General features: G+C 46.6%; 1 protein-coding gene across 2 annotated transcripts in view; it reads right to left on the bottom strand.

Moving 5' to 3' along the window:
- Positions 1 to 24,429, bottom strand: part of LOC138246151 (cytosolic phospholipase A2 gamma-like) — a 643,618-nt gene that overhangs the window by 465,625 nt on the left and 153,564 nt on the right. For both annotated transcript variants that reach the window (XM_069200429.1, XM_069200431.1), the window contains exon 7: positions 8,672 to 8,812. In XM_069200429.1, coding sequence (XP_069056530.1) covers positions 8,672 to 8,812 — 141 coding nt within the window. The remainder of the gene's footprint in view (positions 1 to 8,671; positions 8,813 to 24,429) is intronic.

Genomic DNA, 24,429 nt, shown 5'->3' with positions numbered 1-24,429 from the left:
TTTTTGTGGTGCTATACTGTGTTATTGCATGATTTATTGCACAAATACTTTACACATTGCCTTCTAAGTTAAGCCTGACTGCTCTGTGCCAAGTTACCAGAGGGTGGGCACAGGATAATTTGGATTATCTGTGATTTACCCTGACAAAAGTGAGGGTCCTTGCTTGGACAGGGGGTAACCGGACTGCCAACCAAACACCCCATTTCTAACAGTGGCGTTTTCAGAATCGCAATTTAAAATCCCACTTCACCATAAATTGTGGTTTTAAATTGTGATTCCAGAAAAAAAAAACTCGAAAAGTTAATCTCTTCCAGATTGTGAATTACACATATAAAATGTAATAAGGTAATCCCAATGTTATCCAGAGGAAGAGATAGGCCTTGCAGTAGTGAAAAATGAGTTTGGAGGTTTTTCACTTCTAGGACATGTAAAACTTAAAAGTACATGTTCTGATTTTTAAGTACATTGCACCCTTCCCCCTGGGCTGTCCACGGCCTACATTAGGGGTGACATAAATATAAACAAGCATTTGCAATGCAACGGGTCTCGCGTTTGCTTGAGTTAGAGCTATTCACATTTTAAACTCCTAACCAGACTTTTCTTGCCACATAAACTGAAAAGTAAAATAGTTTCACATGAATGAGCACACGGCCACCATAAAACGTGACAGAGACAAACAATAGGAAACAGAAGTTCGCACGCAGTGAAAGGTATCGGCAAAAGTGCAATTATCCATGTAACCGGCAAAAGCGCAATTAGCCATGTAACCGCCAAAAGTGCAATTATCCATGTAACAGGGTCAATGTCATGCAAAGCACTCAACTACTGCCCAGCAAGGTCGTGCTGCCTGCGAAATAAAGAGAAAAAGTAGTCCAGAAACCACACTGAAAACACAGAGCCTTGTATGTTTTCAGTAGTTGCCCGGTGCACTCGAGGTGGGCTAAACATCGGAAAAAGCATGATGTATGCATGCCTTTCACTAATTAAATCAAGCCAGTTTTAAAAGGCAAGGCCACAAACCAACCAAACTGATGGGCATGGTTTAAAACCCATAGAGAGATTAAACCGGGGACAGAGAGCCCTGCTCTCGACCCTAGAAAGGGAAGGTTTGGGCCTAGCAAAGGCGTTATTTTGCAAGGTCGACATGGCAGTTTAAAACTGTACATACAGGCTCTGCAGTGGCAGACATGAGACCTGGTTAAAGGGATACTTACGTGGGTGGCATAATCAGTACTGAAGGTCCATTAGTAGTATTTAAATTATAGGTCCTAGGTAGATGTAGTACAACTTTACTCAGGATGTATAAGTAAATTAAACATGCCAATTGGGGATAAACCATTATTACCATGCTTAGGGGAGAGAGCGCAAGCACTTTAGCACTGCTTAGCAGTGGTAAAGTGCACAGAATGCAAATACTAGTAGAAACAAGGTGAGAAACGTGGAGGAGGTAGGTAAAAAGTTGGAGGGAAGACTGCCCTAAAGCTGTCAGGTCTAACACTGGGACAAAGTTGAAAATTAAGGCGGAATGCAATTGTCTGTGGTTTGGATACAAGAAGTGTATAGGGCCTGGTCAGTGATTATCTTTGATCTTAAAAAAATCTGAAGAGACAGTTCAACGAGGTTGGATACCCCTTTAGTGAAGGACCACTGAAACAGATTTGCTGCTGCAGGGAAGAATGTAGCCGAAGAAGTCGCAAAGACAATCTGAATTGGAAGATGGCCATTTAGGCAGCTTTAGTTCCACAACCAATGGCCCAGGTTTGAATGGAGATCTCTTGGGTGTTCAGAACTCACCCAGGCTGGGTCCAGGTGGGTTGTAGATGGTGAAAGCCTGTTATGTCCCTGTGGCTCTGAACAGGAGAACAGTAGAATAGCCCTTGAAGTCACTTCTGGTAGTCCTGGGTGTAGGTGTAAATGCAGGGCTCAACACCAGGGCTAGCCTCTGAGAGTTCAAGACAGGCTCCAGGCAGCAAAGCAGTCCTTCCAGGTACAACGGTAGTCTGGCAGAGTGCACAGCAGGTCACAGCAGCAAGCAGTACTCTGAGAGACCTTCCTCAGGTCCAGTAGTGAACTGAAGTATGGGTCTGAGAGTCCTATTTTTATACCCTGGTGCACTGCTCCTAAAAGGTGGGAGAGGGTTCTGGAAAGGTTCTTTGACGTGCATGGATTGTCCTGCCTCCCTTACCCTGGCTCGAAGCAGGCTGCAGTGACATTACATGGTTGTTAAGACTAATATGAGAAAACACAACACAGCCTATTAAGGTGCAAGTAGGACTATGCTCAGCCCCGCCCCTAATCCTGCCAGTTGATGACCTATAAAGGGTCAGATAATCTGTCAGCTGTACCCAATCATGAGACCCAAGACAGGTTGCAGGCACAATGGGCTTTGGGCAGGAAAACACCAACGTTCTAAAAGTGGCATTTTCAAAATTGTGATGATACATTGAACTTCACCATTTAAGTGGGTTTATCATTACAGTTTCATAGGTACCAAATATAATATATCTATCTCCTCTCATTTAGGAATTATAACTTAATAAATGTAGTAGGAAATCCCCAATGTTATCCTGTGGGAGGGGTAGGCCTCACCAGTAGTGAAAAACACATTTGAGAATTTTTCACTGCCAATACATGTAAAACGTAACTGTACATGTCCTACCTTTTAATTACACAGCACTCTGCCCTACGAGCTACCTAGGGCCTACCTTATGGGTGACTTATATTTAGTAAAAGGGGAGTTTAAGCCTTGGCAAGGGGGGTAAATGGCAAGTTGATATGGCAGTGTGCCACTGCATTCAGGAGGTCATGGCAGGCCTGGGACACGTATTAGAAGGCTACGTAGGTGGGTAGCACACTACATGCTTCAGGCTGTCTGATAGCATTTAATTTACAGGCCCTGGGTATCTGATATACCACACTACAAAGAACTTACAAATAAATTAAACATGGCAGTCAAACCATGTTTAGGGGAGTGAGCACAAACATTTTAGCACTGGTTAGCAGTGGTAGCATGCACACAGTCCTAAGGTCAACAAAAGCAAAAATCCAGACAAAGTCAATGCAAGCAGGCAAAAGGTTGTGGGGAAGACCATCCGAAAGCTGACAGGTCTAACACTTCATCTCCATCAGCATCAGAAATTATCTCATTTTTCTTTTCCATTGTTATTGCTGTTTCTACATTAACTCATATGCCATTCGCAAATAAACAGTTCACATGTGACTTTCCACCCAAGACAACTCTTATCTTTAGCCTTATGTCCCACATTTCCACACCTGAGACATTTTCTGAAAATTGATTACCTTCACCCTGATCTCTCATTAATTTGTAATATATTTGATTAAATGTAGTATGTGACTTACCTGTCACTGACAAGAAAGAACCAACACAGTCTATGTAACATTCTTAATTTCTTCCACACATGCCAGACTATGTTCCAACCTTTTGGCTAAATTTATCATTTACTTTAAGTTTGGATCTCAGGACCACAATTCTCCTCTAACTTCATCATTAACACATCCCACCATGAAAAAGCCCCTACTACATTCATCATCAGAATTCCCAAATTGTCATAAACAAGCTAACTTTCTCAGAACATTAACATATTCTTCCACGATTTCACACTTTTGCTGCACTCACTTCTCAAAACGACAACTTTCAAGAATAAAAGTAACTTTTAGTAAGAAATGAATATCAAATTTTGTATTGCAGATTTCAAATTAATTTAGTCCATTAGATTCTTCTTCGGACAGTTCAGAAAGGTGATCGAAAATATTTTGCTCTTCATGACCTAAATAGTGCAATAATAGTGAAGTCTTCCTCTCCGCACTCAAAATGGGTTCACACATGGTGGCATATCTGGTTAATACATTCTCCCACTTCTCCCATCTTATCAATGGTTCACCTGGAGAAGTTTGGAAAAACGGTGGGGAAGAAATATTTTGCATATCAGACAGAGAAAGTGCAGGTTACTAATACACTGGCACTAAAAAAAAATGTTTACAATTATCCAGATAATTTTGTGTCCAATATAACCTGCATCATCCTAAAAAATGTGAAATCATTATTTAGACAAAAATTGTCATGAACAACATGGAGAGTGGTACTGTAGAAAGAAGATGGTGTGGTACTTCTGACCTTCCGGGCTACAAGTGCAGTGGCCTCCCACTGTTGACTACATATGGCCCCTCTGGTTGTTCTCTCATATCCCTGCCTTGAGGCATCCCAAGAACCTTGCCTGCTCCCCTTTGTCCCTGCCATAAGGCATCCCAAGGACTGTGCTGGGACACAGCCTTTTTGTTAGGCTTCTGAGCTTCAGACCAAACTGGGTTTATCTCCAACCCACCTTCTCTTGTTGTCTGCACTTCCAGCAGCTGCGAAGCCCTGCTTCATAGGTGTGGGTCAAACTTCCTGGTCCAGTTGTTTGTGGGAGGCGTTGCCCGGCCTTCCCTTTTAACCATGTCCTGTGCGCCTGGATTGGCCAGCCCTCCAAACGGGACTCAGGGGCACTTCAACAACTCCAGCCAACAAATGTCAAGCCAGTAAACCTCTTTGTAGGAGGCTGGCCTGGCTTATAGTGGGTACCTTGTGGTACTTACACCTTGTGACAGGTCCAGTTGTCCCTTATTAGTAGAATAGAGGTGTTTCTAGCAGCTTAGGCTGTTAGAGGTAGCTATGGCAAAGCAGCTTAGGCTGAACTAGGAGACATGCAAAGCTCATGCTGTACAACTTATATCATATAGCACAATATCATAAGAAAACACAAAAAGGTCCTTTATTTTAGTGACAATATGCCAAAAGTATCTCAGAGGATACCCTCACTTAGGAGGAGAGTAATATACACAAATTATATGTACACAAACCCAAAACAGGTAAGCAACAGTAGGAAAAGTAGTGCAAACAATGTAGAATCACAATAGGATGCAATAGGTAGACATAGGCCTAGGGGGCAACAAAAACCATATACTCCAAAAGTGGAATGCGAATCATGAATGGGCCCCAGGCCTATGGGAGATTGTAGAGGGTCGCTGGGATAACAGTAAGGGTGTCCAAATACCCCACCCCAATACCCTGAAAAGTAGGAGAAAAGTTACCCTACTAGCCCAGAAAGGCACAATAGTCGTGATAGGGGATTCTGCAAGAACCACAAGCGCCAGCAATACACTGAAGACGGATTACTGGACCTGAGGACCTGTAAATGAAGGGGACAAAGTCCAAGAGTCCCGCAAGTGTCCGGGGGGGCAGGAGCCCACTAAACCCCGGATGAAGGTGCAAAAGGGCTGCCTCTGGGTGGAAGAAGCCAAAACTTCTGCAACAACAAAAAGGGCTAGGAACTTTTCTTTTGGATGGAAGATGTCCCACCATGTGATGGAGGTTTCAGAAGTGTTTCCAGGCAGAAATACCGCAAACAAGCCTTGCTAGCTGCAAGAGTCGCAATTGAGGGTTTTGGGTGCTTGCTGGGGCCAAGCAAGGACCTGGATGTCACCCCTTGGAGGAGGAGACAGAGGGGGTACTCAGCAACTCAAAGAGTCCCCACAGAAGCAGGCAGAACCCGCAGAAGTACCGGAACAGGCACTTAGAGAATCTGAGGACAGCAGTCAACTCAGAGTCACAAAGGAGGGTCCCACGACGTCAGAGTCCATCTCAGCAAGTTGGGCAATGCAGGACAGAGTGCTGGGGACCCAGGCTAGGCTGTGCACAAAGGAATCCTTGGAAAAGTGCACAGAAGCCGGAGCAGCTGCAGATCACGCAATACACAGGATTACTGTCTGCCGTGGGGAGGCAAGGACTTACATCCACCAAATTTGGACAGAAGGGTTACTGGACTGTGGGGAACACTTGGACCCAGCTCCTGTGTTCCAGGGACCATGCTCTTAAGGATGAGAGGGGACCCAGAGGACCAGTAATGTAGAGGTTTGGTGCCTGCGTTGGCAGTGGGAAGGTTCCGTCGACCCACGGGAGATTTCTTCTTGGCTTCCAGTGCAGGGTGAAGGCAGACAGCCCTCAGAGCATGCACCACCAGGAAACAGTTGAGAAAGCCGGCAAGATGAGGCACTACAATGTTGCTGGTAGTCGTCTTGCTACTTTGTTGTGGTTTTGCAAGCGTCCTGGAGCAGTCAGCGGTCGATCCTTGACAGAAGTCAAAGAGGAAAGTGCAGAGGAGCTCTGGTGAGCTCTTGCATTCGTTATCTGAGGAATAACCCAGAGGAGAGACCCTAAATAGCCAGAAAAGGAGGTTTGGCTACTAAGAAAGAAGGCTTGGCTACTGAGAGAGGTAAGCACCTATCGTGGGGGTCTCTGACGTCACCTGCTGGCAATGGCCACTCTGAGCAGTCCATTGTGCCCCAACACCGCTGATTCCAAGATGGCAGAGGTCTGGGACACACTGGAGGAGCTCTGGGCACCTCCCCAGGGAGGTACTGGTCAGGGAAGTGGTCACTCCCCTTTCCTTTGCCCAGTTTCGCGCCAGAGCAGGGCTGGTAGATCCCTGAACCGTTGTAGACTGGCTTATGCAGAGATGGGCACCATCTGTGCCCATCAAAGCATTTCCAGAGGCTGGGGAAGGCTACTCCTCCCCAGCCCTTCACACCTATTTCCAAAGGGAGAGGGTGTAACACCCCCTCTCAGAGGAAATCCTTTGTTCTGCCTTCCTGAGACTGGGCTGTCCAGACCCCAGGGGGGCAGAAACCTGTCCGAGGGGTTGGCAGCAGCAGCAGCTGCAGTGGAAACCCCGGAAATGCAGTTTGGCAGTACCCGGGTTCTGTGCTAGAGACCCGGGGATGCATGGAATTGTCACCCCAATACCATCCTGGTATTGGGGTGACAATTCCATGATCTTAGACATGTTACATGGCCATGTTCGGAGTTACCATTGTGACGCTACACATAGGTGGTGACCTATGTGTAGTGCACACATGTAATGGTATCCCCACACTCACAAAGTTCGGGGAATTTGCCCTGAACAAATTGGGGGCACCTTGGCTAGTGCCAGGGTGCCCACACATTAAGTAACTTGGCACCTAACCTTCACCAAGTGAGGGTTAGACATATAGGTGACTTATAAGTTACTTATGTGCAGTGAAATATGGCTGTGAAATAACGTGGACGTTATTTCACTCAGGCTGCAGTGGCAGTCCTGTGTAAGGATTGTCTGAGCTCCTTATGGGTGGCAAAAGAAGTGCTGCAGCCCATAGGGATCTCCTGGAACCCCAATACCGTGGGTACCTAGGTACCATATACAAGGGAATTATATGGGTGTTCCAGTGTGCCAATGAGAATTGGTAAAATTAGTCATTAGCCTGCAGTGACAATTTTAGAAAGCTGAGAGAGCATAAACATTGAGGTTCTGGTTAGCAGAGCCTCAGTGATACAGTTAGGCACCACACAGGGAACGCATACAGGGCATACATTTTGAGCACTGGGGTCCTGCCTAGCAGGATCCCAGTGATATGTGGGCAAAAACAAACATACATACAGTGAAAATGGGGGTAACATACAAGGCAAGATGGTATTTTCCTACACTCTTCCTCTGTTGAGTGCCAGTTTGATCAGTAATGATATATGCACAGGTTTTGTTCTTCAGAGTTTATTCTATCCAGGATTACGGCACAGGCTTTTTAAAATATAATTTCACAACTGTGTAAAAAAAGGTGCCATGTTGCAGGGCTGAAAATAGTCTTCACCTCCAAATTAAACTACTTGCCAAATGTAAACAGAAAATAGTTCAATAAAGAAGGCTGTGGAAAACAGGTTGACTCTTTTAAGAGGTTTATTTCAGAGCGCGCTCCGGCCACAGCTTCAACCTCCAACAGTCAAGCATCATTTGAACCTCTGTCATTCTAACCCTATTTACGTAATCACATGCCAGAATCCCACTGCCATTCAACCCTAGTGTTTCACCCCAGGATACCACACGATCCTTGCATGAACAGACTACTAATCACACCTTAAATGCTCTACCATCTGACCAACATACTGCTGGACCATCAGCAATATAAGTTTTTCCTATTCTTCATTTTTTCTTCAAACAGCCCTTCAATGTGAGCATATGCGCTCTACAAACTATTTACCAAACTAAACCTAAACTAAAGTTCTTGAATCAAGTACATCAAAAGATGCACGTACCCACATACACAGATCCCCTTGCACACACTTAGGCATATAGATGCCCGATATAGAAATCTTGCAACTTAATTCCCACAAACATTCTGACATAGAGACCTCCGACATTTATCGATTTCCTGAACAAAAACAATCGCTAGCTCGATGAGAACCCAAATGAGTACATATTTTTGCAAATATGAGGCTAAAATGCGTATTTCTCTGTCTTCTCGTGTAATTTGTGAGACTTTGCACTTATGTTAAACAATATTAAATATATTATTACTATGTGCAATGGCCTAGTTGCATATTATATATCAACAGGTAAACTAATGAACCCACTCCACTGATATATGTTTAACACGAATGCCACAGATTCAAAACCTTATGGACTGACCTCTTTGTTTTCCTTTGAATGTGAAAACCTAATTCACAAAATAATAAAATGCAAATAATTGTCAGAGAAACGTGTGTGTCTACCTGGACAGAATTGAATGTTCAGTAACATACTTTCGATTCGCAACTTGTTCATAATTCGTGCATGCTTTCAGTGTAGGTAGATTCCATACTCACCCTGCAGATAGCACAGATTTGGCTCATCTTCTCTCTTAACTAAATCTCCATCTTCAAAGCTGCTTCTAAAGTATGATGTTGTCACAAATGGTCCGTTGGGAGAGTATCCAGACCAGGGAACAGTGTTCTCAAAGTAAATGTCTGTTAAAATATTAAGGGTAGAAAGTGGGTTTGGATTCGAATTAAAGACCAAAGACATGAAACACCATTAGGATTAAGTACTAAACGAAGATGGAGATAAGCATTAAGGGTTATCACAGTCAGGGTCAAAGCTATTCTTTCGGATCCATGCAAAGCAATATTAATCAAATCTTAAATAACTCTTTCAGCAAACACTGGCAAGACTCAATCTTGTCCATGAAAACTATTGGCTATGCCAATGCTATTTCTCTGTGGATGTCCGCCGGCGGTGCCATCTTTGAATGGGAGATCTTAAAATACTATAAATGCATTTGAAGACAGCTGCCATGGATGCATGTGCATACAAGGTGACCAGCTCTGAATGCATTTTGTTGTATTTTGTTGTATTCCAACAAATCCAAAGCAAAGCGGGCTGCTAATTATATGGGTAGATCTGCGATTACCAACACACAGGATATAAGAGCTGACATTGAAAGATTCCCGTAGCACACATTTGTCCATGAATAGAAGGCCATCTTGAAATGTTTAAAAAAAATATAAAATGGATTATTGCTCATAATGTGGCAAGCAGTTCCCGATTCTCAAGGAAGTTAGAGGAGAATGCGGAGCAGGAAGAGAGGAATTGGGAGTACACTTCATTCCACGGTCTATCAGGAGTGGATGTATACATCATCTAATCAAAATAATGTGAGATTAAAATGTTCCTAGGCGAGACAAGCAAAAGAATAAGGGAGAAAGTCATTGAGTCGGGAATAAGGACATGGGATAGACAACAAAAATGCATCCAATCATGAGCAAGGGGCTGAAACAAAGCTCATTCTAAATAGATCTACTGTACTGGAAACAATAGCTGTTCAAAAAGACAGTTGCAACTGTAGCTGGCAGCTAAAAATGAAAAATGTGAAATAAGGAAAGACAAATATTAAAAAATATATATATTTCCAGTACAAACGTCGTGGGACCAATTAACAAAAACATTTCTGTGTACCAGACATAGAACTACTGTAGTACTACTTGTCTTCCTCATAAGTACCTTGTAAAATGGCTCCAAAGTTGGGAAATGTTCCAGGTATAATGAGGATTTGATACGACCTCATCAAATAGAACAGAGCCCATCACAATGGCACATGGGTGGGAACTTAAGAGGTTTTAAATAAGGCCAGTGCAACGTATCTGTGAACTGCCTGCCTCTCCCATCCCCATTTTTTAAACTGCCTGAATCACAATTAAGAGTAAAACTTCAAAAACAAGTCCCCCCCATGAATAAGCATGATATTGCGTGTCTAAAGTATGCATATGACTTGGTGGTCAGGTAGAGGTTCTATCTAGTGTTGCAGCCATCAACTATGTAATCTTCAAGAAGGTAATACCTTTGGCGATGAATAAACAGCTTTAACGAAATAGTTATGGTATTTGTGTTCGAGCAAGAGAAATCTGGGCTTTGCTTGGCGTTTGGATAGTAAAGAATTGGATTAGAATGTAAATACCATCATGCAAAAATGGCGCAATGAACAGTAATATGTGTATCAAATTCTAAATCAGCGTCCTGGCTGGTCGTCGGCATCTCAATACTTCGCCTGTGTCCTGAATCCACGGATTCAACAGGGCACTCCCTAGACCTCTTCACTGCTGCTGATGTCTGCTGGGCCGGAACCCCAGGGGCACAAACCCCCAGAGCAATGTCACACCCCTTCGGTGATAACTCAGCCGCCCTGTGCTGTGACTCTAACCCTTCATTCTGTACAATAAACTCTTCAACCTGTACCTGCCCCAAATCAATATTATTCGTCTCACCCCAAAATGCATGCTGAGCTGGACAAACCAGCTCTGAAACATCCAATGGAACCATTCTCTGCTGCTTTACATGGCATCTTTGTATTTTATTTAACATAGGAATGACCAAACGGGGAATAACTGGCCTGTCAGGATGAAACACCTTTTGTTTTTTTTGAAAATGCGTAGCAACAGCCACTCCCAACATGCCTGTATTTTCAGGTAACGTAAATTCCTCATCTGAGTCCGAAATGGGAATCAGCTCGGCTGATAACATGGTGGCCACCATCTTAGAATGCACGCCCCAGGTACTTTCCTCTAATGGGTCAGGCAAAATCCCTGCCTGTTAGAAATGGGGTCTTTGGTTGACAGCCAGGTTACCCCCTGGTCAAGCAAGGACCCTCCCTCTAGTCAGGGTAAAAGAGAATCACCCTCAGCTAACCCCTGCTTACACCCTTGGTAGCTTGGCAGAGCAGTACGCTTAACTTCAGAGTGCTAGATGTAAAGTATGTGTACCAACACACACAGTAACTTAATGAAAACACTACAAAATGACACAACACCAGTTAAGAAAAATGGAAAATAATTATCTAAACAAAACAAGACCAAAACGACAAAAGTCCGACATACACAAGTCAAGTTATGAATTTTTAAAGATTAAACTCACAAATAGCGCTTAGAACCACAAAATGCTTCAATGAGGTGTTAACACGGCCTCGTGACGGAGTCGTTCCCAACAAGCCGACACCAGCAGCACTGGACACGGAGTCGTGTAGACCCCCAAGTACAGTACATTTGGTGAAGAGTGAAAACAAGTCGATGCGCGAAGTCGGGGATCGCGGCGTCGGTGCAAAACGTTGAATCTGCGCACTTCGAGCGCCGTTGGATCATGACGTGGTGCGGCGACTTTCAAGGAGTCACGGACTTCAGCGGGGCTACAGCGGCATCGGGCTTGCGAAGGTCGTCACGTTCCAGCGAAGATCACGCAGTCAGTTGCAGGCAGCGTCACCGGATTCAGCAGCGGCGTCGGTCTGAAGTCGTCCGAAGTCGATTTCCTTGGATTTCCACCAGCTTTCCTTTCAAGGGCTCAGGGACTGGCTAGGGCACCACTTGTCAGAGCAGCAGTCTCTCCAGAGACTCCAGGTGCTGGCAGAGAGAAGTCTTTGCTGTCCCTGAGACTTCAAACAACAGGACGCAAGCTCTAAATCAAGCCCTTGTAGATTTCTTCACAAGATGGAAGGCACACAAAGTCCAGTCTTTGCCCTCTTACTCTGGCAGAAGCAGCAACTGCAGGATAGCTCCACAAAGCAGTCAAAGGCAGGGCAGCTCTTCTCCTCAGCTCTTCAGCTCTTCTCCAGGCAGAGATTCCTCTTGTTTCCAGAAGTATTCTAAAGTTTGTGGTTTTGGGTGCCCTCCTTAAACCCAATTTCTCCTTTGAAGTAGGTCTACTTCAAAGTAAAGTCTCTTTTGAATGTGAAACCCTGCCTTGCCCAGGCCAGGTCCCAGACACTCACCAGGGGGTCAGAGACGGCATTGTGTGAGGACAGGCACAGCCCTTTCAGGTGTAAGTGACCACTCCTCCCCTCCCTCCTAGCACTGATGGCTCATCAGGAAATGCAGACTACACCCCAGCTCCCTTTGTGTCAATATCTAGCATGAGGTGCAACCAGCCCAACTGTCAAACTGACCCAGACAGGGAATCCACAAACAGGCAGAGTCACAGAAATGGTATAAGCAAGAAAAATGCTCACTTTCTAAAAGTGGCATTTTCAAACGCACAATCTTAAAATCAACTTTACTAAAAGATGTATTTTTAAATTGTGAGCTCAGGGACCCCAAACTCCACATGTCCATCTGCTCCCAAAGGGAATCTACACTTTATTCAGATTTAAAGGTAGCCCCCATGTTAACCTATGAGAGGGACAGGCCTTGCAACAGTGAACAACGAATTTAGCAATATTTCACTGTCAGGACATACAAAACACATTACTATGGGGGGTCATTCCTACCCTGGCGGTCCAAGACCGCCAGGGTAGGTGACGGAGGAAGCACCGCCAACAGGCTGGCGGTGCTTCTGGGGCTATTCTGACCGCGGCGGTGAAGCCGCGGTCAGAAAAGGGAAGCCGGCGGTTTCCCGCCGGTTTCCCGCTGCCCCAGGGAATCCTCCACGGCGGCGCTGCAAGCAGCGCCGCCATGGGGATTCCGACCCCCTTCCCGCCAGCCTGGTTCTGGCGGTTTTCACCGCCAGAACCAGGCTGGCGGGAACGGGTGTCGTGGGGCCCCCTAACAGGGCCCCACATTGATTTTCAGTGTCTGCTTGGCAGACACTGAAAATCGCGACGGGTGCAACTGCACCCGTCGCACACCAGCAACTCCGCCGGCTCCATTCAGAGCCGGCTACCTCGTTGCTGGTGCTTTCCCGCTGGGCGGGCGGGTGGCCTTTTGGCGGTCGCCCGCCCGCCCAGCGGGAAAGTCAGAATCACCGCGGCGGTCATTTGACCGCGCTGCGGTGTTCTGGCGGGGGAACTTTGGCGGGCGGCCTCTGCCGCCCGCCAAAGTTAGAATGACCCCCTATATGTCCTACCTTAACCACAAACTGTACCCTGCCCTTGGGGCTACCTATGGCCTACCTTAGGGGTGCCTTACATGTAAGAAAAGGGAAGGTTTAGGCCTGGCAAGTGGGTTCACTTGCCAAGTCAAATTTACAGTTAAAACTGCAGACACTGCAGTGGCAGGTCTGAGACATGATTAAAGAGCTACTTATGTGGGTGGCACAACCAGTGCTGCAGGCCCACTAGTAGCATTTGATTTACAGGCCCGGGCACTTCTAGTGCATTTTACTAGGGACTTACTAGTAAATCAAATATGCCAATAATGGATAAACCAATCACATATAATTTACACAGAGAGCATATGCACTTTAGCACTGGTTAGGTGTGGTAAAGTGCTCAGAGTTCAAAAGCCAACAGCAACAGGTCAGAAACAACAGGAGGCAGGAGGCAAAAAGATTGCGGATGACCCTGCATAAGCAAAAACACTGCCTGACTCTCATCAGGAAGAAGTCCTTCTTCTATTACGATGCCCACTTCAAAGCACGCATGTGCCTCTGCAAACCGAGCCCCCTAGTAGCTCACCTGGTGCACCGCACTCTGTCCTAAGTGACCCCTGACTATGCCTCCTACGTGCTGTCTCCCAGAAATGCTGTTGGCCGGATCGAAAACCACATTCCAAAGGCTCATAAACCTCATTGAAGCAAGGAACTGGACCCCCTTCAGATATAGGTGAGCCACATGCCCGCCGGCCCGACACGCTTTTAATTTTGAGATTCTTTCCGCTGAGTAATGGCAAGACACAAGTCAGTACTGCCGCAGCCACCCCATCAGTAGATGCTCGTTTAGGCCTTTTAAGGCCTACCTACGCCTGCTCCAAAACACCCTCCTGTAGTATATCCTCCCTCCCTTCCTCCATCAACGTTTTTAAAGCCTCAACAACTTTATTTCCCTTTGCCATCATCCCGAAACCTAAATACTTTGAAACCGAAACTAAGGAAACAAAACTGATAGTAGGAAACTGAGACTAGGAAATCAAAACTGAAACTAGGGACTACACACAAAAACAACCACGCCCTGACTTCTTGGGGAGTGACACAGCCAAAGAGACCGCCCCACCCCACCCAGTCTATATACATTGCCACCAAACCCTGTCCCAACCCAACCGATGGCCAATCCCTTTTGTCAGCGTGATGGATTGCACCATCCATGCCCGATACGCCCGGATGGAGATCAGGAAGCCCTTGCTCCCCCCAAGCCCCATTGCCCACCTTAATAGCAAATTAAAATGTAATAGTCCCTTATAAGCTAAAAATTATCAAGCAACTTCTCATACCGCAGAACTGCTGAGATTCAGCAGCAAGTGAGTAGGGCATTCAAGGGGACTAAAGGCCCATGAGTACTTACCTAACATTACACCACTATTAATGATTGCCTTGAAGTCGGAGTTGGCAGAGTTTGTTTGAATCTAGTTTAATGCGAGAGTTATGCGAAATAAGTTGTAATGTTTTTTTCCAGGGGCTGTAATAAAACTTGATTTAGGGTTCCTCAACGGAAATGTGCATGTAACTTAAAAGCTTACTTACTTCGGATTTATGTAAAAAATATTTTTGAGATAGTAATTAGAGGTGGGTGAAAATTTTCCTCAAGTAGTGGAAACAGCCACCATTTTTAAATCCACCTGCAGAACGGAATTCTGGTCCAGAGGGGCAATGAGAAAATGGGGCAGGATTCGTGTCTGAAAAACATAAACCTCTGTTCAGGCTAGCACAGCCTCCAATACAGGCAGGCTACCCACAGCGATTTCAATTGTCTACAAGCAGCCAATCTGATTTATTTTTACGCAGAGACTTATTCTAGTCCATTGAAACGAGTATGTAGGAGGCTGGCCTGGCTTGTAGTGGGTACCAGAGGTACTTACACCTTGTGCCAGGTCCAGTTATCCCTTATAATTGTAGAAGAGGTGTTTCTAGCTGCTTAGGCTGATAGAAGGTAGCTATGGCAAAGCAGCTTAGGCTGAACTAGGAGACATCAATCAATCAATCAATAATATTTATATAGCGTGCTACTCACCCGTGAGGGTCTCAAGGCACTAGGGGAGGGGGTTACTGCTGCTCGAAGAGCCAGGTCTTGAGCTGCCTCCGGAATGCAAGGTGGTCCTGGGTTCTCCTGAGGTTGGCGGGGAGGGCGTTCCATGTCTTGGCCGGCAGGTAGGACAAGGATTTCCCACCTGCCATTGTGCGGCGGATGTGAGGGACGGGTTGCAAACGAGCTGTTGATGATGGTCTGGAGGTGGGGGGCGATGATGTTGTCGGCTTTGTTGAAGATTAAGTGGGGGCATGGGTCCGAGGGGGCACCGGAGTGGATGGTGTTCATGGTAGTTTTGGTCTCTTCCGCGCTGATGTGGGTCCAGGCGTTGAGGGTGATGGCTGGGGCAGTGGGTTCTGTGGTGGTTGGCTGGGTCTGAGGACCGAAGCTATCGTGAAGGTCGGTGATCTTTTGATGGAAGAAGGTAGCGAGGGAGTTGCAGAGATCTTGTTAGGGCGTGATGGAGTTGGAGTTGGGATTGGAGAGCTCTTTGACGATGTTGAAGAGTTCTTTGCTGTTGTGAGTGTTCTTGTCCAGTCTGTCTTTGAAGGATGTTCTCTTGGTGGCGCGGATCAGCTGATGGTGTTCGCGGGTGGCGTTTTTGAGGGCAGACATGTTTTCTGCGGTGTGGTCTTTGCGCCAGGCTTTCCCAAGGGTACTGCAGGTTTTTTTGGATTCCTTGAGGGTGTCTGTGAACCATTGAGGTTTCCTGGCATTGGTCTGTCTTGGGAGGCATCTGAGGGGTGCGAGGTTGTCCGTGCAGTTGGTGATCCAATGTGTGAGGCTGAGGGCTGCATTGTTGGTGTCGGTGGAGATGTAGGTTGGTTGTGGCTGGGAGTAGCTGTTCCGTGGAGATTTTGTTCCAATGTTTGCGTGGGATGGGTTGTGTGCGGAGGTGGAGAGTTGTGCGTCTGAAGGTGAAGTGGACACATCTGTGGTCGGTCCAGTGTATTATGGAGGAGTGGCTAAAGGATATGTGGTTGCTGGTGGAGAAGATGGGGTCGAGCGTGTGTCCGGCGATGTGGTTGGGGGTGTTCACCAGTTGCTTGAGACAGAGGTTGGCGAGGTTGGCGAGCAGGGTGGTGGTGTTGGGGTCGTTGTTCTGCTCCAGGTGGAAGTTGAGGTCTCCGAGGAGGATGTAGTCCGGCGAGGCTAGGGCGTGCGGGGAGATGACGTCAGCGATGGATTCACTGAAGAGGGCGCGTGGTCCTCTGAGGGTGGTCCTGGTGTCGGTGTGGATCTGGAAGTGCATGTGTTCGGCGGCGAGGGGGGTGTCTTCGGTGGAAGTGGTGACGTTGATGGAGTCCTTGAATATGATGGCGATTCCTCCTCCGACTTGGTTGGTGCGGTCTCTCCTGGCGATCTTGTAGCTGTCGGGGATGGCTATGGCGATGTCGGGGGCCGAGGAGGCGTTCATCCAGGTCTCAGTGATGAAGGCGACGTCCGGTGCGGTGGAGTTTAGGAGGTCCCATAGTTCAATGGCATGCTTGTGGACAGAGCGGGCGTTGATGAGGATGCATTTGAGGTGGTTATTGGCGCGTGGGCTGGCGGGCAGGGTGCAGTCGCATTGAAAGGTATGCTTGCAGGTAAGGCATGCGAAAGGTCCATGAGTGCGTTTTTGGTTGGCTTGGAAGCAGGTTCTAGAGCGTCCCGGGTTGAGTGCGTGGAGGGAGGTGGGGTCGTAGCGGCGTTGCGGGGTATGGGAGTGTTGGGGGCCAGGGGTCGTGGCGCTGGGCGCGGTCCAGGCGTGGACAGGCTTGCCTTTGGGGCGCCTTCAACGCGCCAGTGGCGCGGCCGCACAGCGGCCGCCATAAGAGGGAGGAGGGGAGGAGGAGGGGTCAGGTGGGGGCGGGAGGCGGGGGGAGACGAATGGGAGCAGGGGGGGCGGGGCCGAAAGGGTGGTGGCGGCAGGAAAGCAGACGGCGGGGGTTGGGGGGGTCAGATAGAAGGGAAGGGAAAGAAGAGAGGGATTACAGAAGAAGAGAAGAGTGCAGCAGAAGAGAAGAACACGAAGAAGATGGGCTACAGAAGAAGAGAAGAGTACAGAAGAAGAGAAGAACACAGAAGAGGAGAGGAACACCAGAAGGACAGAGAAAAAGACAGAACACGAAGGATGGGGTGCAGTGGAGGAGAAGAACACCAGAAGAACACAGAGGAAGAAAAGAAGACGAAGGATGGGGTGCAGAGGAGGAGAAGAACACCAGAAGGACACAGAAGAAGAAAGAACACAAAGAAAATGCGGTGAGGAAGAAGAGCAGAACAAGAGGAAAATGCGGTGAGGAAGAAGAGCAGAACAAGAGGAAAATGCGGTGAGGAAGAAGAGCAGAACACAGAAGAAGAAAAGAACATGACGGATCGGGTGCAGAAGATGAGAAGAACACAGAAGAAGAAAGAACACGAAGGATGGGGTGCAGTGGAGGAGAAGAACACCAGAAGAACACAGAAGAAGAAAAGAAGACGAAGGATTCGGTGCAGAGGAGGAGAAGACCACAGGGGAAGAGCAGAGCACGAAGAAAATGGGCTACAGAAGAGGAGCAGAAGACAGAGGAAAATGGCTACCAGAAGGAAGAGCAGAAGGTGAAGGGAAATGGACAGAGAGAGGACAGCAAGGGTACGAAGAAAAGTTGGAGGAGAGAGAGATAAGGAGACAGAGGTGAGTAACGAGGGGCTGGGTGGGGGGAGCGCAGTGGAGGAGAAGAACACCAGAAGAACACAGAGGAAGAAAAGAAGACGAAGGATGGGTTGCAGAGGAGGAGAAGAACACCAGAAGGACACAGAAGAAGAAAGAACATGAAGAAAATGCGGTGAGGAAAAAGAGCAGAACAAGAGGAAAATGCAGTGAGGAAGAAGAGCAGAACAAGAGGAAAATGCGGTGAGGAAGAAGAGCAGAACACAGAAGAAGAAAAGAACACGACGGATTGGGTGCAGAAGATGAGAAGAACACAGAGGAAGAAAGAACACGAAGGATGGGGTGCAGTGGAGGAGAAGAACACCAGAAGAACACAGAGGAAGAAAAGAAGACGAAGGATGGGGTGCAGAGGAGGAGAAGAACACCAGAAGGACACAGAAGAAGAAAGAACACAAAGGATGGGGTGCAGTGGAGGAGAAGAACACCAGAAGAACACAGAGGAAGAAAAGAAGATGAAGGATGGGGTGCAGAGGAGGAGAAGAACACCAGAAGGACACAGAAGAAGAAAGAACAAGAGGAAAATGCGGTGAGGATGAAGAGCAGAACAAGAGGAAAATGCGGTGAGGAAGAAGAGCAGAACACAGAAGAAGAAAAGAAAACGTCGGATCAGGTGCAGAAGATGAGAAGAACACAGTGGAAGAAAGAACACAAAGGATGGGGTGCAGTGGAGGAGAAGAACACCAGAAGAACACATAAGAAGAAAAGAAGACGAAGGATGGGGTGCAGAGGAGGAGAAGAGCACAGGGGAAGAGCAGAGCATGAACAAAATGGGCTACAGAAGAGGAGCAGAAGACGGAGGAAAATGGCTACCAGACGGAAGAGCAGAAGGGGAAGGGAAATGGACAGAGAGAGGACAGCGGGGGTACGAACAAAAGTTGGAGAAGAGAGAGATAAGGAGACAGAGGTGAGTAACGAGGGGCTGGGCGGGGGGAGCGCAGGGAATACTTATACACAGAATTACTAAAAATAAAGGTACTTTATTTTTATGACAATATGCCAAAAGTATCTCAGTGAGTACCCTCAGTATGAGGAAAAGTTATATACACAAGATATATGTACACAAACCAAAATTATGCAGGTAATAGCAAGAAAAGTAATGCAAGCAGTGTAAAGTTACAGTAGATTGCAATAGGAGCACATATGTATGGGGCAACACAAACCATATACTCCAAAAGTGGAAAGTGAACCACGTATGGACCACAAACCTATGTAAGCTTGTAGAGGGTCGCTGGGACTGTAAGGAAACAGTGAGAGTTAGAAAAATAGCCCACCCCAAGACCCTGAAAAGTAGGTGTAAAGTGCACCTACTACCGCCAGAGAGCACAGAAGTTGTGATAGGGGGATTCTGCAGAAAGAACAAACATCAGCAATGCAACAACAGTGGATTTCTGGACCTGAGTACCTGTAAGACAAGCGGAACAAGTACAATAGTCGCGACAGTGTCGAGAGTGGGCAAGAGCCTAGGAAATGCCAGCTGAGGGTGCAAGGGAGCTGCCACCTGTTGGAAGAAGCTTGGAGTTCTGCAAGAAAGAAGAGGACCAGGAACTTCTCCTTTAGAGGATGGAGGTCGCAGGTCGCAATGAAGCTTGCAGAGGTGTTCCCATGCAGAAAGACTGCAAACAAGCTTTCCTAGCTGCAAGGGTCGCAGTAGAGGTTTTTGGTCTGCTGCTGTGGCCCAGGTGGGACCAGGATGTCGCCACTTGGAGGAGGAGACAGAGGGGCACCCAGCAACTCAGGGAACCCTCACAGAAGCAGGCAGCACCTGCAGAAGTACCTGAATAGGCACTTGGAAGTAAAGTGAGCCGGAGTCCACGCGAAGTCAGAAAAGGGAGTCCCACGACGTCAGAGGACAACTCAGAAGGTTGTGCACTGAAGGTTAGAGTGTCGGGGACCCAGGCTTGGCTGTGCATGAAGGAAATCCGGGAAGGGTGCGCAGGAGCTGGAGCAGCTGCAAATCACGCTGTACCCAGCAATGCAGTCTAGCGTGGGGAGGCAAGGACTTACCTCCACCAAACTTGGACTGAAGAGTCACTGGACTGTGGGAGTCACTTGGACAGAGTTTCTGAGTTCCAGAGACCACACTCGTCGTGCCTAGAGGGGACCCAGAGGACCAGTGATGCAGTCTTTCGGTGCATGCGTTTGCAGGGGGAAGATTCCGTTGACCCATGGTAGATTTCTTCAGAGCTCCTGTTGCAGAGAGGAGGCAGGCTACCCCCAGAGCATGCACCACCTGGAAACAGTCGAGAAAGCCAGCAGGATGAGGCAATACAAGGTTGGTAGTAGTTGTATTGCTACTTTGTTACGGTTTTGCAGGCGTCCTGAGCAGTCAGCGGTCAATCCTTTGGTAGAAGGTGAAGAGGGAGATGCAGAGGAACTCTGCTGAGCTATTGCATTTGTTATCTGGTAAGATCCCCAAAGCAGAGACCCTAAATAGCCAGAAAAGGAGGTTTGGCTACCTAGGAAGGAGGTAAGAGCCTATCAGAAGGAGCCTCTGACGTCACCTGCTGGCACTGGCCACTCATAGCAGTCCAGTGTGCCACAAACACCTCTGTTTTCAAGATGGCAGAGGTCTGGAGAAGCTCTGGGCACCTCCCCTGGGAGGTGCAGGTCAGGGGAGTGGTCACTCCCCTTTCCTTTGTCTAGTTTCGCGCCAGAGCAGAGCTGGAGGATCCCTAAACCGGTGTCGACTGGCTTATGCAGGGATGGGCACCATATATGCCCATCAACGCATTTCCAGAGGCTGGGGGAGTCTACTCCTCCCCAGCCTTCACACCTATTTCCAAAGGGAGAGGGTGTTACACCCTCTCTCAGAGGAAGTCCTTTGTTCTGTCTTCCTGGGCCAGGGCTGCCTGGACCACAGGAGGGCAGAAACCTGTCTGAGGGGTTGGCAGCAGCTGCAGTGGAGACCCCGGAAAGGCAGTTTGGCAGTACCCGGGTACTATGATAGAGACCCGGGGGATCATGGAATTGTCACCCCCAATGACAGAATGGCATTGGGGGAACAATTTCATGATCTCAGACATGTTACATGGCCATGTTCGGAGTTACCATTGTGACGCTGTACATAGGTAGGGACCTATGTACAGTGCACGCGTGTAATGGTGTCCCCGCACTCACAAAGTCCGGGGAATTGGCCCTGAACAATGAGGGGGCACCTTGGCTAGTGCCAGGGTGCCCACACACTAAGTAACTTTTCACCCAATCTTCACCAGGTGAAGGTTAGACATATAGGTGACTTATAAGTTACTTAAGTGCAGTGGTAAATGGCTGTGAAATAACGTGGACGTTATTTCACGCTGGCTGTAGTGGCAGACTTGTGTAAGAATTGTCAGAGCTCCCTATGGGTGGCAAAAGAAATGCTGCTGCCCATAGGGATCTCCTGGAACCCCAATACCCTGGGTACCTCAGTACCATATACTAGGGAATTATATGGGTGTACCAGTATGCCAATGTGAATTGGTAAATCTGGTCACTAGCCTGTTAGTGACAAATTTGGAAAGCAGAGAGAGCATAACCACTGAGATTCTGGTTAGCAGAGCCTCAGTGAGACAGTTAGGCATCACACAGGGAACACATATAGGCCACAAACATATGAGCACTCTGGTCCTGGCTAGCAGGGTCCCAGTGACACATAACAAACATACTGACAACATAGGGTTTTCACTATGAGCACTGTGTCCTGGCTAGCAGGATCCCAGTGAGACAGTGAAAACACCATGACATATACTCACAAACAGGCGAAAAGTGGGGGTAACAAGGCTAGAAAGAGTCTATTTTCTCACAGAGTACAAATCAGGTTCCGGTTGCTTTATCACTCTAAACAATTACCCTTTCAAATATTCAGTCTCTGGTCTTATGTTCAGACAATTCTGAATGACTGTGGCACGCACATAAAACTGTTCTTGGACAAACTGCCTCAATTTACTTATGCAATAGTAATGTCACAGCGGTCCATTGACCACAGCCTGATTCTACTTGCTCTCTGAATTTATTTAAGTCCTTGAAAGGTAAAAGCAGGTTTCTGAAAACAGTGCCTTTGTTTTCAGATTTGCCCTACTTATAAATACTAACATTCCAGGAGGCCACAATTGTGAAAATATGTTGAATAACATTCCTCTGTCCAAGTGTACCATGAAAATAAAATTTCCCTGGTAACTGTGTGTGTTGACGCTGATTTTAATAATGAATAATTAATGTCATTTGAGTGTTAAATTTGAGTAGAAATTGTAATAACTTAGAGAAAAATAATGCACACATTTGAAAGTGTGACCACGTGAGTGGGCGCCAATGTTCATGAAGTGTACCTATTAATGGCTTATTAATATGAAATGTTGAGATTATGTTTGATTAATAGAGTAATATGTCATATTAAGGGTTTTGCATTATGTATTAGCTTTATTAATTGTAGGTCTTAACTTAGCGGAGGTCTTGGCCTAGTTGCACGGCCTCATGTCAAGCTGTATTTTCTTAGGCGTTAAATAAAATGTCTGCTTAGAGAATTAAAGTGATTTTCCACTGTGCTGACCCAATGTGCTTGTAGCTAAAAGTCTTTCTCATGAGAACTGCTTCCTAGGATATGACATACTTGCTAACGCAACATTGTTTTATGTAATGTGTACGACTGGCTGTCTCAGGAGAATACAATGGAGACTCTGACTGGAGTATAAGCTGCAACAATATTGTTATCTGATGAGCCGGATGATGAGAACAGTACAAAAGGAGCCAATCATTGACATGTGAACCGTGTACTAGTAGAAATGTAGATTTGAAGTTTTTGTTTTATTGGACGAAATGTGAACATGCGATCCCTTGACCAATAGGGACATGGGAAGTAGTTTTAGGAAATCTAACTTAGCCAGACTGCACAGAAAGGGGAGACTGACATTTCTTTCGATCTAACCAGCAAGCCACTTTGGCCCATTTTGCCCATTTTCCATCTTTAGAATAGATGTGCTTAACTTTACTGCTTAAATACTTTGCCATTTCTGAGCTTTGATGCTGAATTCTGATGTCTTGCTGACCAAAATGATGTCCTGAGAACAAAGACTGTCAAAGCTTGCTGATCCAAACTGAGGATAGGTATATTGACTATGATGTTGTTTGCTATGTCTATTTGCTTTTGTTTCTAGGTACCAACAGCTATTTTGAGCCATTGTTAGATTTTTTTCTAAAGGGTAGGAGCCACAGGGGTGACGAGACGTGCTGAGCACTTCCCCTCAGAGCGCATGTGTGTTTGGCCGGCTATCTCAGGCCGGTCAAACACACATGCGCAATAGGCTGGGCTGGAGAGAGCCCAGCCAGGGTGCTCCCAGCCAATTCTGACGCTGCTCTGATCTGCGTCAGGATTGGCTGCAGGGCAGGCTGGGAGCCTGTGCCTGCAACGGCGTGACAGAGGAGGTAAGTGGTTTTTTTAAATGTAATTTTTCTACCCCCTCTGCCCCTTATCCCCTGTGCTGCCCTGTCTTTTTTGAGCGGTGTGAGCCACAACTGATTATACCCTATGGAACTTTTAAATGGCGGGCAGAATATCTGTCACCTTTGTGACGGAGTATCCCATCCTCCAAAGTCATAATCAGGCCCTCAGTCTTAACTTACAATATCAGGCAATCGATGATCTCTGATCTGATGAGTATGTAATCAGAAAGTAACCCTTAACCATGACTAAGCCCTCTATTTCACATATGAATACTGAGTTTAGAACAGAGAATGGCATGGCCAACCCCGTGCATCCCATGGTTGTCGCAGAGACCCCAACCTTCTCCTAGCCACCACCATGGCCTTCATAACGATAGGGGTATACACCCACTGAAACCACTCAGACAGCTGAGGTCATGCAAAGGAAAGCCAAACCTTGCCTTGACATCATCTTTTCCTTTATACGCTTTAGTCCTTTGGAATTGTTTCATAAACTATAGAGGCTGATTTCCAAATATAAACTTACACTTTTTTGTGGCGGAGAATCCACACATAAAAAGTTAGGCCTGTCCCATCTTTTTATGTACGGAGTTCTCTGCCCCCATTGTAGAGTCTTCACAGTTGTAAAATTGCTATTAGTAAAATTGAACTTCTAGTTTGGGAACACCAAAAAATAGTTAACATACACAAAAGTGTATGTTTACCTTTATGAATCAGCCCTCAGTTTGGGATGGAGCCCTGATCCTGGAGATTCTTTGTTCATTAAGGCAATAGGAGGGCTTCTGCAATATATAACCTGCTGAATCTAGCTTTAGCTTGTAAATGTCACTTTGAGAGCTGAAGAAGAGGTAGAATAAAGTTTCTTTTGATTAATGACCTTAGTCATATGCAAAATAATAAATTACAGTATTGTTGGTCAATGATTAAAAGAGGCCCTTTGGGGCAAAAATGAAACAGTAAATGTAAATGATGCAAAGCATGCAAAAGAAGCATTTGCAATGCAATAGGTCTAGCATTTGCTTTGGTTAGAGCTATTGGAGCTGAAATTTATAACTGGACTTTTCTTGCCACATAAATTGGTCAACCCTGCCTCATAATTTGGT

The sequence above is a fragment of the Pleurodeles waltl genome, chromosome 7 (assembly GCF_031143425.1).
Source record: "Pleurodeles waltl isolate 20211129_DDA chromosome 7, aPleWal1.hap1.20221129, whole genome shotgun sequence".
Classification (NCBI taxonomy): Eukaryota; Metazoa; Chordata; class Amphibia; order Caudata; family Salamandridae; genus Pleurodeles; species Pleurodeles waltl.
This window is presented reverse-complemented; position numbering and strand designations above follow the sequence as displayed.